The sequence below is a fragment of the Protobothrops mucrosquamatus genome, unplaced genomic scaffold (assembly GCF_001527695.2).
Source record: "Protobothrops mucrosquamatus isolate PMUCROS unplaced genomic scaffold, P.Mucros_1.0 scaffold2158, whole genome shotgun sequence".
Lineage (NCBI taxonomy): Eukaryota > Metazoa > Chordata > Lepidosauria > Squamata > Viperidae > Protobothrops > Protobothrops mucrosquamatus.
Window position 1 is genome coordinate 13,411 of NW_015388254.1, and position 15,440 is coordinate 28,850.

Consider the following 15,440-nt stretch of genomic DNA (forward strand, 5'->3'; position numbering starts at 1 on the left):
ATGCATAAGTGGGTTTTGGGTTGCAGTTTGGGTACTCAGTCTCTAAAAGGTTCGCCATCACTGAACTAGACATTCTGTTTTGTGCTTTAATTGCTTAATTATTCTATTTATTATAAATGTGATTGCCTTTTGGGGGTTCTGTTTTACCTTATAGTGGAAATCCTAATCAGCCGCCAAAAGAAGGCAGGGGCACTGAAGAAACTAACTGATGTAGCAGTCCGAATGTCAGAAGAACAGCTGGTAGAACTTAGAGCTGATATAAAGGTGAATCTCCAGACTGCTTTGGGCTATGTGCACTTTTTTCTAATCTACATAGATTGGGCAGTTGGGGCAGAGATCTTATCGAAGTACAGCCACAATAGGCACAGAGAAATTACATTTCCCCAGGTTCTGCTGATGTAATTACATTTCCTTATATTCCTCTTATGCAGAAGAGCTCTATTGAACAGTAGAGCAGAGGCCCCCAACCTTTTGGGCACCAGGGACCAGTTCCATGGAGAAAGGTTTTTCCATGGACTGGAGGGGTGTGTGGTTTCGTGTGTACCTGCATCCTGCGGATGGGGCTTTGCTTGTTTGTGCGGACCGGTTGCTGGCATGCCACAACCCAGTACTGGTCCACAGACCTGGGGTTGGGGACCCCTGCAGTAGAGGACATATTTAGGAGGAGCCAATCTTAGTCTGTAGCATGTGAAACAGGCAATTTCAATGCCTGACCTGGCAACAACATTTGCTTAAGCTTATGATTGACTGAAAAACAAAAGCATTATTTAAATTTTTTTTGAGAAGAACAAACTCAAAAATCAAGTTGAAGACTTTGCCTGAAACCTTTTCACACTTATTAACCTCCATAAAGCTGATGAATTATTTGATTGTGACTGCGAAATTTGATCTTAGTGGTGGTGTGTTGTCTGAACCAGCAACTCTGACAAATAGCTTCCCTTGCCTACCACTAGAGGCCAGAATGAAGTTACATTCAAATTCCCACAAAAATCTCACTGCATGGGAAAAATTCACTCTGGTAATTGCTGTTCTGTCAGCAGTTCCATCTTTAAACTGTTTATTATTTTCTAATAAATCCAGTTGTTTATTTTTCTGCAATTGTGTAGAAGCAGAGAGAAGGGTATGTAGTTTGTGCCTCGGTTGATACCCACAATTCACATGACAGATCCTCTCCCAAAACATGAATGGGCTTTGTGCATAATGCTAACATGCCTACATTTTTCTTCTTCTCTGCAGCACTTTGTTAGTGAGCGCAAATACGATGAAGATCTCGGCAGGGTGGCTCGCTTCACTTGTGACCTGGATTCCCTAAAGAAAAGCATTGAATCCTTTGGACAAGGTGAGCTGGTCTAAACATTGTATATCCTGGGTATCTACACAAAACAAAAACCCAGCAACGATGGGATAAAGCTAAACTAAACTAAATACGCGTGGCTGATAAAAGCACTTCTAAAATTCTGAAAACACATTTTTCTGTGGCTTTCGGCTGAAAAGGCCCTTCTCAGAATTTTATCAGCTCAGAAAATGATCAAAGTCCCTTATGTGTTTCACTGTTAGTCTTCATATTATTACAGTCCCTGAACTGAGTTGTTTACATACATTTATTACTTTATCCTGCTTATTTTATCTATAATATGTATTTATATGTTACATATCCTTTGGGTGTGGGCGTACTATAAATATTTCAAATTAATACGTGTGGAACGGGGCCACTCTTAGGATGCCTCCATTTGACATAGCTCAATGCCGTGGATTTTAAGGAAAAATGGAAAAATGTTCAAAGCCCCATTGCAGTACTAGTAAAATGAAAGCCATTAGTTTATATAAAAATGCATTTGCAAGCTGCTTCTCTCTGCTCGCCGGTTCTGTTTTTTTATTTTCCAATTTTACCATACCTTTAGGCAGTGGTGGCAAACCTATGGCACGGGTGCCAGAGGCGGCACTCAGAGCCCTCTCTGTGGGCACGCGCGCCGTCGCCCAAGTCCTAGGCCTTCAGCTGGGTTTTATAATACCTTTTCACTTTAGGCCTCCACCGCCGTGTGCAAAAAAAAAAAAGGTTCAATCAATCAGTCAATTTCAACTTCTCACGGGGAAAAAAAGATCTCGCAAAGTTGGAATTGATTGATTGATTGAATTTTTTAGTCCCACCCAGTCTGCCGTTACCACCGCAGCTACACCCACCCGGCACTCGACGATAAATAAGTGGGTTTTGGGTTGCAGTTTGGGCACTCAGTCTCTAAAAGGTTCGCCATCACTGCCTTTAGGTCTACTATTTCTATACTTCAGGGTAATTTCCAGCAGGCACACGGCTCCCTCAACAGTTAGCTCACAACTTCTGAGGAGTATTTGTAAAGTGGTGGCAATGGTTGCTACAAGAACACTACAGGAGCAGACTGGAAGCCATTTTTCTTTTTATTGCAATTTGATTATGTAACGATTTGGAAAATGTATCATCACTGGTTGCCGATGGGGTGAGGGGTAAATTCATTTTTCCGTTGTAAAAAAAAAAGTGTGAAATAAGTCTCTTTTTTTGTCATTCTTGTTTCAGTTTCACATCCAAAGAACAGTTATTCAACCAGATCACGGTGCAGCTCTATTACCTCCACGGCGGTGAGCAGTCCGGATAAGTCCGCTACCACAGTGTGTGCCTCTATCTCTTCTCCTAGCCTCATAATGGCCAATAAGAAACCATCATCCCCTATAGAAACCTCCACAAATGCAACAAGTCGCCCATCTCAGTCCCACCGGGAGGTAATGATTTAATGTTGTTTCTGTGGTTGAGAGTCGCCTGGAGATTGTCCAGGCGTGGATCTTCTTTACAGCAGAGTTTTTCACTTAGAAGGGAAAAGCGAAGGGCCCACATTTTGACCGAGAGGCTGTTGTGCCGCACAGTTAATCTCACAGTTGCTTGTCTTAAGCCAACACTTGGAATGATAATTCAACTCTAATAGAACATGGACCAAATTTAAAATAACTTCCCATTTTTAAAGACTGGATTGACAGCATTCAAATGAAACATTCTAGGTCAGTGATGGTGAATCTTTTAGAGGCCGAGTGCCCAAAGTGCAACCCAAAACATTGTGGTGCTCTCAGGGAGAGCAGGGGGCGTGGCCCACTGGGTGGGCATAGCTGTGGTAATCATGGCAGACTGAGTGGGCGTGGCCGGGGTTGGGCCAGGACCAGGGTGGCAGGGACCAGTCCCTCACCATCTGCAGGGCATCCCCAGGGGGCCAATGCTGCTTGCTTGCTCACTTCCTGCCCGTTGCTTCCAAACGCCACATGCTCGCTACTCTGGCGAATTCTGCTGGGGCCATGGCGTGCGTGCCCACAGAGAGGGCTCTGAGTGCCGCCTCTGGCACATGTGCCTTAGGTTCGCCACCACTGTTCTAGGCCATTGCATCTTCTTGTGTAGTAAAGAATATTAATGTGTATTAATATAAGGTTAAAAATGCAGCATATATTTTAATTGTATATAGTTAGGCAATGGATGGAGTGCTATATTTTCAGACCCTCTCAGAAACCGGCTTTACTGATTTTGGTTGTAAAACCATCTCCTTGGTATCTATGGATCTTTATCCTATTCTGAGTATGGAAAAGAGTGCTCAGGTAATACTGGTACCGACCGCTCTGATTTCCCCCTTCCTTTCTGTTCCAGGGGTTCCAGGGAAATAGAAGGTCTGGTCAAGGTTACCGGTCCCAAGGACAACGCCAAAATGGCTCATCGCATCTCAATTCAAATCGCTATAGAAATGGGTCTTGGTACCAGTCCAACTACAAATCCCGACCACCCTCCGGAAACTCAAACAACCCCAACCAGACTTGCCCCACCGGAATCAATGGAACTGGGCCTGGGCCTGAGCCAGGCCCACCAGCCCCGTCCCTACAGACACAGTTGGTCCCACTCAGCCCAGAAGCCAAGGCTCTGCCACAGAGGAAACCTAGATCAAGCCAATACGAGGCATCCAGTTCCTGAGGACCGCAAACTCGGCCACTTTCCAAAATTGGAGAACAAGATTGCGGGACACACTTAGCTAGAGATATTAATGAGAAAGGAAATTTACATTTTGCTATCCCTGTGCTGTCTCTTTTTCCCAATCATTCCATTCCGGGAAAGCAGCTTCTTCGCATTTCTCTTGCCCCTGCTTCCTACCGTGTGGAATGGGTCAGATTTTAATGGGAAGACATATTCTTGCTGTTCAGGAGTGGCTTGGCACACCTTACTGATGCCCCTCCTTATGTCCAACGGCTCCTTTTAACATTAGAGCCTTTTTAAAATATTGGCAGGTCTGTATCCTAAAAGTGAGGGGGTGGGGGTGGGGGGTGGGAATGCCTTCCAGTAGTTCTAATCCAAAACTTTCTGATCCCTCCGCCGCCCAGAATGCCAGTAGCCAGGCCTTATTTTTAACAGCAAAAGCTATTCATGCTGACAGTGAAACAGGTTGCTGTGAATTGTGGGTTCAGGATGAGAAATTTGAAGGGGGAAAGCTGCAAGAGATTGCTGAAATACTATATTCTTTTTTTTGCAACTTATCCTTAAAGTCTACACTTGGGAATACTGGGGAATATCTCTTCCCGTAGTGGGTGAGCAAGTTCCATTCTTCCCGAGAGAATTAACATTCTGTCTATATGTCATGTATAAATTTAGATATTCCCTGGTTTTAATGTTTGGTGTGGGATGGGAGGTTTCATTTTTTTTTCACTTCCCGGCCAAAATCCCATTATCTGATTCTAAACTAAATTTCTAGCAATTTATTAGTAACGCTAAGCCTAAATGATCGCAAGTAAAAGCAACAATTGCTACAGTCTCTCTCTATCCTTGTATAAATAAAAGCAACGTACATGTTTAAAAGATAGTAGCCTTCACTTTGTGCCCTTATTTCTTCTCTTTAAAAAAGAGTTCATAGTAAATGGGTTTCCTACAAATGTGGGTTAGATTAATTTAGGATTAGTTTAATTTCAAGGAACAAAAAAAAATATCTGGACTATTTTGAGTATAGTTAGTTTGGGTATCTAGTTTGCTGCTGCAGCTGATAAATGAGGTAGGAAAAATAATAAGACCTTTAGCGATAACAGTAGATAATTCAGAATGTTCCATTTGGGCTTCAGGCTTGGACTGAAGAGTAAAGGGAAAAAAGGGGGGGGGGGAATCAGTCTTTGGAAAAATAATGGATCTCAAATATTTTGTGTAGGATGGTAAGAGTGTTTAAGAAACTTCAAAGAATCTGAGCATTTCACACACAGCCATGCTGTGTGTTGGCACCTATATTGCAGATAACTGAAAATGGTGATTTGCTTGAGACCAGTCAATCACTTTATTGCAGAAGTGAAGTTCAGATCAGTTTCTTAGCACACTATTTATATTAAATACAAGTGGAGTACCAAAATACTAAATCATAGAGAATGATTAGAATGTTTTACTGTGATTGGTCCTATATGATAGTAGGCAGTAATAAATGGTTAATTTAAAAGCATATAGTAGAAGTCTTCAGGTTAATAAAATCTTTTCTCAGTAAAGATTTGCCTAAGGTACAATTTCTCAAATCTGATACTAAGTTATGGAAATGAATAGTCAAAGAATCTAAGTCAGTGTTTCTCAACCTTGACAATTTTAAGGCATGTGGACTTCAACTCCCAGAATTCCACAGTCAGCCATGCTGGCTGTGGAATTCTGGGAGTTGGTCCACATGCCTTAAAATTGTCAAGGTTGAGAAACACTGAAGTGATCATCCAGAAGACTTGATGTCGGCCAAAAAAAACCCCTGTACATGGCCAAAGCCTCGGCAGTAGGAAAACAAGTGAGATTCACACTCATCTTTCTATTTTGCATTGAAGCTAACTTGAATCTGGCTACTGAATATCAGCCTGAGATCGTTTAGGCGTAAGTTAGAGGTACAATTATAGAACTGAGCTTTAAATTAGGAAGCTTTTCAACCAGCCTTAAAAAAAGACAAAATTGGTTTGAAAAGGAAAATTGGAGAAGATTTCAGAAACATTTGCAGTAATGGCTGTATGTGTTACTACCTCAGATGATAACTATCAAGAACCAGAAAGCCCTGACCGTCACATTTAATATTTTAAAAGTATTTTAAAAGTATTTCCCTCTCCCAACTCCACGTGTATGCCTGAATGGATTGTAATGTCTTCACTGGCTGTTGCATCAAGCCCTAAAAGTCTTTTCCTTTTGAAATTTCAGCTAGCAAAAGGCCATCCTGTGGCTAAGACGAGGCATATGAAGATGAATCATAAATTCACTATGGGAGTCAATATGGTTATTGTGCGGCCGGAAGCTTTTCTCAAGCCTTTTATACAACCTAAAACATGAAGACAAATAACCAGTCTACCTGATAAATGTGTTTAGGTTTGCTGAAATAAAATATATGAACTAATTTGGGTAACTGAAGTACGTTACTGATGTGTAATATTATTCACAATGATGCAATTTTATCTTCTCATTATATCAATAAAGGCATTTTCTTCACTGGCATGGTAATTTAATTTGAAAATGACACTCTAATGCAACTACAGCCTCAAGGCAGCAATGATGTACTTGAGGGACAATAGGCGGATTTAGGGCCTGCTGGGGATAATATGAAACCAGCGGGAACCTAGCATGGATCCAGTCTTTCTCCAGAATAAAGGTCTTAATTATATGCCATATAAAAGTGTACAAATGATTGTTGTATATAAATATAAATGATGGTCTTAAGAATACTGTAACTGCATGTGGTCTCATCTTGCACAGAACTAAAGTCCAGGAACTCTTAACAAAGGAATCCATCTTTGCACAGTATGCTTACCCCTAATTTATGTAACTGTGGTTAACTCAACTGGATGCTATTTGTCTGGTTTTGTACAGAGTATAAACTAACTGCGTGGTTCAGCATGAGTTTACATAAAATTATAGCTAGAGTAGGCCAGATTAAATCTGGCTCATTTGTAGCTTCTGTACAACATCATTTGAACATAGCCAGTAAGAGATTTGGCTTCATATTCCAACATTCTGTCCTCATATTTACAATTTCTTGGTGCTCCATGCAAAAAGACTCTTCCAAACAGTCAAGAGAAACTTTTAAGGACAGGAAACCCTAATGCTTCTCAATATGTTTACAGCTGCGCTGCCTTAAGTTTCAAAACAGATGTTTCCTTAAAGAAGTTTTAATCCCTGAATATGAGGTTCAAAGGACTAGCTAAACCAGGGGTCTTCAAACTCGACCCTTTTATGACTCATGGACTTCAACTCCCAGAATTCCTCAGCCAGGCATGCTGGCTGAGGAATTCTGGGAGTTGGAAGTCCATGAGTCATAAAAGGGCCGAGTTTGAAGACCCCTGAGCTAAACCTTCAAAGGTAAGTACAGTTTGGGGCAGGGTGATGTGGAAATTTCTTTCCTCAATAAAATAATGTAAGAAGTATCCACATAAACATGGTCCCTTGCAGCAGAGAGGCTCTGTTACTGTACATAATCCATAGTTACTAATGCTATTAGTCCAAAGTAGAGAAGCTACTAATTGCCAAACCCAAATACATTCAGGTCCAAAAGTGCAGTGGAGAAAACAGCAACTGCTTGAACAATCAGCACAATGAGTGTGCTAATACACATTTTGCTACAAAGAGAAGAACCTTGAAGGATGCACTTTCTATTTGCCCAACAGTTCAAGAGCTGTTTTTGAATGGAAGAACTTCCAAAAACTGATCAAACTGTTGGCAACTCCCTCTGCTAAGATGCTCCTCTGATGATCGAACCTATCATAGCACATAACAATCCTGAGTTCAATAGCACTTAGACTTATATGCCGCTTCACAGTCCTTTACAGCCCTCTCTAAACGGTTTACAGAGTCAATATATTGCCCCAACAATCTGGGTCCTCATTTTACCGACCTCAGAAGGATGGGAGGCTGAGTCAATCTTGAGCCAGTCAGAATCGAACTGCTGGCAGTTGGCAGCATTTAGCCTGCAATACTGCATTCTAACCACAGCACCACCACGGCTCAGATCATAAGTAGCACCACATTCAGTGTAAGAGTAGGTAGCGGAGGCAACCCATTTTTATTAATTTCACTCCATACCTTGATATAATTATTTCAAGATAACATATAATTCATGTTGCATTCAAGATTTCATGGGTCAGCCAAGTAGCATGCACAGAGATTATGGAATGCCTCTCTTTACTTAGTGTCTCAAGTAGGACAGTAGCAAATGAAGCCACTGGTTCCTTTGTGAGATCTTTTCAATCACCACCCAAATTCAAAACCATCCCTTGAAACTGCTGGGGATGTAGCTTGATTATACACACAGTATGAGCCAACCCAACACAGCAATGCAGTGATGTGGAAATTTACTGTCATACATGATTAAAAGACATAAGAGTTTTGTAAGAATAAACAGCCTGGTAATTAACCACAGTCTTCCATATTTCTTTCAAAATTCTGTAATATAGATGCTGGCTGGTGTTCAATAAATGCTCGGACTACTATGATAATGACAATTATCCAGACGGAGCTATCTGCAATCTTCTTAGCTTTTCAATATGTTGTTTCATTTTTTTAATGTATGTATTCCTTACATCTCTCCCAGCATTGCAGACATTTCAAAAGAGAGAAGTCTTTTGTCTAATGTGTCAAAATGCAATTATTTGAATCTAATGATTTGTGCCTTGACTTTGGATTGATTTGTTCTATTGATTGTCAGTAGCAGATATTCTATCTTTAATTTATCCTGATTTACAGTAGAGAATAGGTAAAAATGAGCATGGAATAGACAGCTGCTTTTTTTTCCCTTTCCTTGGGGAAGGCACAGGAGCGTTAGCAGAAAAAACTGAATTAACAGTTGGGAGAAGACCACGGAAATAGTTTTGTAATGAGTGATGCTCATATTTGGAGCTTATCTTCCAAGGATATGGTGAGAACTCTGCTTATAGTTTGGTGCTGTTCAGATGATTATCTAAAGTCAGAAGTTCTAGGGCTCTGTTTTATGCCTTTGTGTTTAAACCAATCTCCAGATTTGCTTGTAAGTTCTTTCATAAAAACTATGTCCTTGATAAGAGTCCAGAAAACATATCTAAATATGTCGCACCCTCTGGGAAGGTAAGTTTATATGTTCTTATTTATTAATAAGAATATATAAACCTAGATGTTATTTATTAAGTAACTTATTACAGCTAGCACTCTTCAAAGACATATGTTGAGCAGACCAGGTTGAGTCTATTAAGAGTAGGTAGTCTTTGAGGTAGCCAGGTCATGAGTCACAAAGAACTTAAGATATAATGCCCAACACTTTGACTTGCGGTGCTGGAGTTAAAATCAGAAATCTGATCCAAGAATCAACACTAAAGCCCACATTTGCTTTAGTAGAAGCCTAACGCCACCTATGTAAAAAAATAATCTTCTGATGGGGCTGCTATGTCTGGGCCATGAAACCTCAAAGAACGTCTAGAATCATTTACTTCTTACTGTCCTGTAATGATTGTCTGGATTTTTGCAGCCCAAGTCTAGTAGCCGTACCTTCTGGCCTTGTGGAGCACTTGTGTGTTAGCATCATGAGAAGAAAAGAGTGGATCTTGGTCCTCCCATGTAGCTGAGGAGAGGGAGAGGGAGTCCTTCACCGCATTGCATAAGGTCCAGGCAACAAAGCAGGGGAAAGCCTTCCAACTCTTCAAAAATTTTCAGACTCGGCTCACTCCTCTTCTTGTGCTTCTGAAGCTTATGGCTCCTTCGTTGGCTCTTCAAGACAACAAAATAGTAGGAAATCTTGTTTCTGCATTCTTATCAGAGCAAGTGTGATTTTCTTCTCTAGCAAGGTGGCAGGTGCATTTGGGGAATCCTTGGCATGGTGGTTGTGAGATTAGCAGCCTCAGCCTTAGGAGCTGTGATGGTAGTATCAGAGCCCTCACAGGAATACCATTCTGTCATGGAGCCAATTTAACCTTGGGGCAAAGGGGCATAATTTTTGGCCCCAGGATGTCTGCAGCTCCTTAGAAGATCACCAGTCATTGCAAGAGAAGGGTAATATTGAATGCAATCAGGAATGTACAGATATTTAACCTGGCTTACTGTTCTGCCAACGTCTGCATTGGATGATAGTACTTTAATCCTGCAATGCATCACCCTTTAGAAGGCTGAATGTAGAAGCCAGATTGATAAATTCAGTAATTTGCTTAATACAGGGGTGTCCAACTTTGGCAAACGTTAAGACCTGTGGACTTTAGTTCCCAGAATTCCTCAGCCAGCTATGCTGGGAATTGAAGATGACAGGTCTTAAAGTTGCCATGATTGGACACCCTGGCTTAGCAGTTAAGAGAAAATACAGAGAGCAGAGAAGAAATGTCAGATATTTAAGATCTTTGTTTTTAACTCCTAAATGATTATCGTTTTATCGACAAAGATTCTGTTGGAAGTATTTCTAAATAGGATGTTTGAAACCCACAATTTCAAATGCCTTGTAATTCAGTTTGGGCATAATTTGCCATGTTCACTGTTAAATAATCTTTCCTTCCTTCTGTTGGTTCCCTCCTTGTCAAAATTAGATCTGGCAACATCTGCTCTTGCTTTCATTTATTTTACTCTCTAAAGCAGTATGGATAACATAGACAAAGTAATGACAGTGCCAACGACAACAGGAACAATAATTCAAAGATATACAGGAGTTAGGACATCACATTACTATTTCTTCTGTTTGGAACAGATCACTCTTTTCTATATCTGCTAGCTTTTGAATGAATCTGAAGTTGTTGTTGTTTAATGTATTCCCAAATGCATGTTTTTCTACCGCCACCTGTGTTAAATATGTCGCTTGAAATACAAGTGCCTTTTTATTTTTCAGATTTTTTTTTTCTCATATCCTTTCACAACCCTCCAAACCCAGAATAACCATCAGAGCACCCAAATTTCCCAGGAATAATAAAAAATTCATTTAAGCTCCTAAAGTGACCCCAAATACTCTTGAGCATCTTTTAAATCTCTTTTCCCCCCAAAAAAATCACAGTTGTTGTGGGTGGAAGAGGTGGTGGAACTATTAAAAGCAGCACAGATTATTTTCCTTTTGCAAAAGAAACAAAGGGAGAAACCAAGCCTAGGCTAATGATTCTCAAATGTTTAGGGTAAGGCATATTTGCAATTCTCAAAAAATGTTTTCATAAGTAAAATAGAATTTGCATAGATGAAATGGCAAAGGCAGTGTCAAGACAGGCTGCCAGATCTGATCTGGCACTCTCTATATGGGATCAGGAAGGCTTTCATTAATTTAATATGGAACAATTCAAAATAATTAGGCTTGTGATAGTGTGGCACACGGTGACACATGGACATAATCATGCGTAGCCTGGCGTTAACTTAAAGCTATTGCTCGGCTTTCCTGAGACACACCACTCCAATAATCTTTGTAGGTTGAAATGTTCTCTTCTGCTTTTATTAAGGTCCAAAGCCTTTTAAATCCTCTCAGTTAGATTCTAGAGTGAATGGACTGAATTTTTACAGATAGTATCTACTGAAACTCACCAGATTCAGCCATAGTTTCATTCCATACAGCATTAACCTTGTGAACTCTCAAGCTTCCTCCTTCCGTTATATATTCAAGATAGACAGTATTTAATATTTATTGTTATGTATATGTAGGGGTTTGGGTCTATACATATGTTGTATATAGTATGTTTAGATGTGTGTCATGTATGTTTTTCACTTTGAAAGCGGGCAACTAAATTTCATTTTTGATGTGTGTCGTTGTGCCCACAGTAAAAAAATAACAATAAATCTTATCTTATCTTATCTTATCTTATCTTATCTTACCTTACCTTACCTTACCTTACCTTACCTTACCTTACCTTACCTTACCCTACCTTACCTTACCTTACCTTACCTTACCTTACCCTACCCTACCCTACCCTACCCTACCTTACCTTACCTTACCTTACCCTACCCTACCCTACCCTATCTTACCTTACCTTACCTTACCCTACCCTACCCTACCTTACCTTACCTTACCTTACCTTACCTTACCCTACCTTACCTTACCTTACCTTACCTTACCTTACCTTATCTATAGAAACATTAGCTTATAAATGGTTAGAAATCAACAGGATGAAAAGCAATTCAACTCTATCTGACTCTACAGGAGACAAAAAGTATCTCAGGTCCTGTTCTGCCCCGGACTCGCTAATCCGTAAACCAGTGGCTCTAGAACATGTTCCATGTAGGGCTTTATGGGTAATAGCATCTTGAATTGCATTTGGAAACTTGCTGGTAACCAGTGCATGTCACGAAACAGTCTTTTTGCAGTTGGGCAGCCTCAAAATGTATTAAATTTATTAATTGATTTTGACATGTGTCTGTTTGGAAACTGCTGCATCTATCATTAATGTGGTTTGTTCAGTTTTGGCTTAGCATATTGTATAAACCAGTGATTTTAGAGACCGAGTGCCCAAAAACTGGCCTGCCCCTGCCCCACCCCCTGCCCCGCCCCGCTCCACCCCCTGCCCGCCCCCACTCCACCTCATCCTGCCTGCCCGCAGGGCCACTCACACCTCCAGGGCCTGCTGCAGATCGCCCAGGCAGCCCAGCAGCGCCATGGCAGCCATGCCCTCTGCCCGCGCCCTGCAGCATCAAGTGTGCATGTTGGGGCGTGAGGGCAGAGTCTTGTCTATGCTGCCTGGCTGCCATGTCCTTGGCTGCGCTGCTCTGCGTGGGCCACACTCGGGGGCAACTCTCCTCCAGGGGGGTTGCTGGTGAGGAGGGGGTCGCGGGGGGAGGCAAGGCTGGGGCAATGGCACGTGTGCCCACAGAGAGGGCTCTGGGTGCCGCCTCTGGCACCTGTGCCATATGTTCGCCACCACTGGTATAAACCAACCACTGCTGTTTATAAACCATGGTTAGTAGTCTAATATGTTTTACAAGCTCAGCCAACCCTGCTATGTTGAATAGCCATGATTCAGTTAACCATGGCTTCAGCTCACATGTGAAATCCGCCAAAATATTCTCCAAAAGCTTCAAGATATTCGCAGAATTACATTTCATGTACTGTTTCAAATGAAAATGACTTTTTGATTGCTTTTTTTTTTTTGCCCTGAAAATACACTTTAGTTTGAATAGTTGGAAACTGCCATTAAACCGAAGTGCTTTTCTAACAAAAAAAGTAGATTCCATATCAACAAGCTTTGCCTTTCTTTCTTGATCTAAATTTTTGGAAGTTTCCTCCGAACGTGAAAAAGTTGGCTGAACTACTCAATTGCCTGGTTAATTGGCCCTTAATTGCTTTTTAGTTGTAAATAATTTCTGAAATCTTTTATTCACCTCCTGAGTATTGATCTCTCAGAGCCATATTTTGCCTCTGAGAGCTGTGAGAGCTAGGAACCTGCATTTAAAAACAAAAACAAAACAAAACCGAAAGCCAGGTTTTGGTGTGCTTTGTACAGAAGTTGCAGGGGATGCTAACAGACCATTATTATTTCAATTTATATCCCGCCCTTCTCCCGAAGGACTCAGGGCGGCTCACAACATTATTAAAACAAAGAAAGACCCACACACCCCACCGAATAAAACCAAATTAAAACCAAAATTTTTATGTTGTGATAATTAAAATTTCTAAAAAACCCAGTTTAAAAATCCTCCCTAGGCCAGGCCCGCTTGTTGGAAAAGCNGGAAAGTAAGGAGATCCGGAATAATCCGGATCTCGGGGGGTAGTTCGTTCCAGAGGGCAGGGGCACCCACAGAGAAGGCCCTCCCCCTGGGGGTCACCAGCCGACATTGCTTGGCCGACGGCACCCTGAGGAGACCCACTCTGTGGGAGCGTACCGGTCTATGGGAGGGAATCTGTGGCAGAAGGCGGTCTCGGAGGTATATCTATGTCATTCTTCTTTTTCCTCCCTCAGCTTTTTCAGTGTGACATATTTATTTTCTTGAAATCCACTACTACCTTCTAATTTAGAGATATTTATCAAAATTGCTCCAAGTAGAAGAATGTGCAGAGAGCCCATCAGTCTCTTCTCCAAGCAGAGGAAAGTGCCCCGGCAGTAACCGATTTCCTGCCGTGGGCCCTGACTTTGTAGGCAGCTGCTGCTTGGCTTTTTAGCTGTGCCTCTCTTGGCAGGCAGCCATCCCTTTGCAAGTTAGTCTTTGCTGCTGCAGCTTGGACAAAATGGTTTAGCGGGTGTTTGGTTGCTCAGGAGACCTGATGCCTGTTATCTCTTCAAGGTCTGTGTTAACAAAATTATTGCATTGGAACTATTAGAATTTTCCATGAGAGAGAGAAAGAGAGAAAAGGGTTTAAAGATTAGAACACAGTTCTCAGATAAATTCACCTGGGACTTCTTTTATTGAATCAGAAACAGACTGGGAAATTGTACCTTCTGTTGAAACACACACACACACCCCCAAAAAAAAATCCTTGGCCAAGACTGGAAGGAAAGCATTTCAGTTACTTTCTTATTACAAACTTGTATAAACAAATGTACCAGATATGATAGTGCTACACAATGGCTAATTGTTCCCCAACATCTAACTCTAGTTAGGACTATTCAGCCCTCAGTCTGGATAAGCAAAATATAATTGCTGAGTTTACATATCCTTACATATTCTGGCTTAACCCGATGATCCGATTCATGCAAAACGTTAAAGCAATCATTGGATTTCCCAACACATGAATACTTATCCCATTCTAGCATGAGAGCAACAAATTAAATCCATAGTTAGCCCTAACATATTGTGTAAGCCAGCCCATGTTGTTAGTTTATGGTTCAGTGTCTTGTGTAAATCCAGGAAATTAAATTAAGTACACCATGCTTCAGTTAACCATGGGTGTCAGCCATGGTTAATTGACTTTACCTGTGAGAGCTCAAGTACTGCAACTAAATGGCATAATCTACACCAGGGATGTCAAACTCGCCATGTCACTTGACATGTCGCGACGTATCGTGATTTTTTTCCCCTTGCCGGAGCTGGGGTGGGTGCGGCTTCCATGTGACGCATCTGGCCCGGTGGGCCGGCAGTTTGACACCCCTGATCTACACTAGCCTATTGACAATGGGATGTGTTCTTCTCCCAGCTCTGTGATCTGCTGAATAACTCTTCCAGAATAGGAAGGGATATGTGATGTTCTGGTTGTGATTCACTGGAGGCTTGTTCTGGGGACATGGGATGCCCATGATGTTTGAATCTGGAAACGTATGAACCAAAGGTGTAGAAGTTAAACTATTTAGGGGTCTCCAAATTTGGCAACTTTAAGACTTGTGGACTTCAACTCCCAGAATTCCTCAGCCAGCTATGCTGGTCTAGGTGGGAAGACCATGCTGAAGGTCACCGTCAGCAACAGAAACTCATTGGGCCAGGCACTGTATCTCTCAGATCAGTCTGTCTCATGAGGTTATTGTGTCAGCTTTTCAAGGTATACCAGGTCAAGATAAACACTGGGGAATGCTCTTTGTTGGAGTAAAGTAGAATAACAGAATCTTGCAAG

At 41.5% G+C, this 15,440-nt stretch overlaps 1 protein-coding gene across 1 annotated transcript in view; it reads left to right on the forward strand.

Annotated features, from left to right (window-relative positions):
- The window catches only part of LOC107294923 (spermatogenesis-associated serine-rich protein 2-like), a 10,781-nt gene extending 5,925 nt beyond the window's left edge, over positions 1 to 4,856 (forward strand). The window contains exons 3-6 of the mRNA XM_015824192.1: positions 155 to 264; positions 1,237 to 1,339; positions 2,549 to 2,751; positions 3,656 to 4,856. Coding sequence (XP_015679678.1) covers positions 155 to 264; positions 1,237 to 1,339; positions 2,549 to 2,751; positions 3,656 to 3,973 — 734 coding nt within the window. The 3' untranslated portion in view covers positions 3,974 to 4,856. The remainder of the gene's footprint in view (positions 1 to 154; positions 265 to 1,236; positions 1,340 to 2,548; positions 2,752 to 3,655) is intronic.
- Positions 4,857 to 15,440: the final 10,584 nt, after the last annotated feature.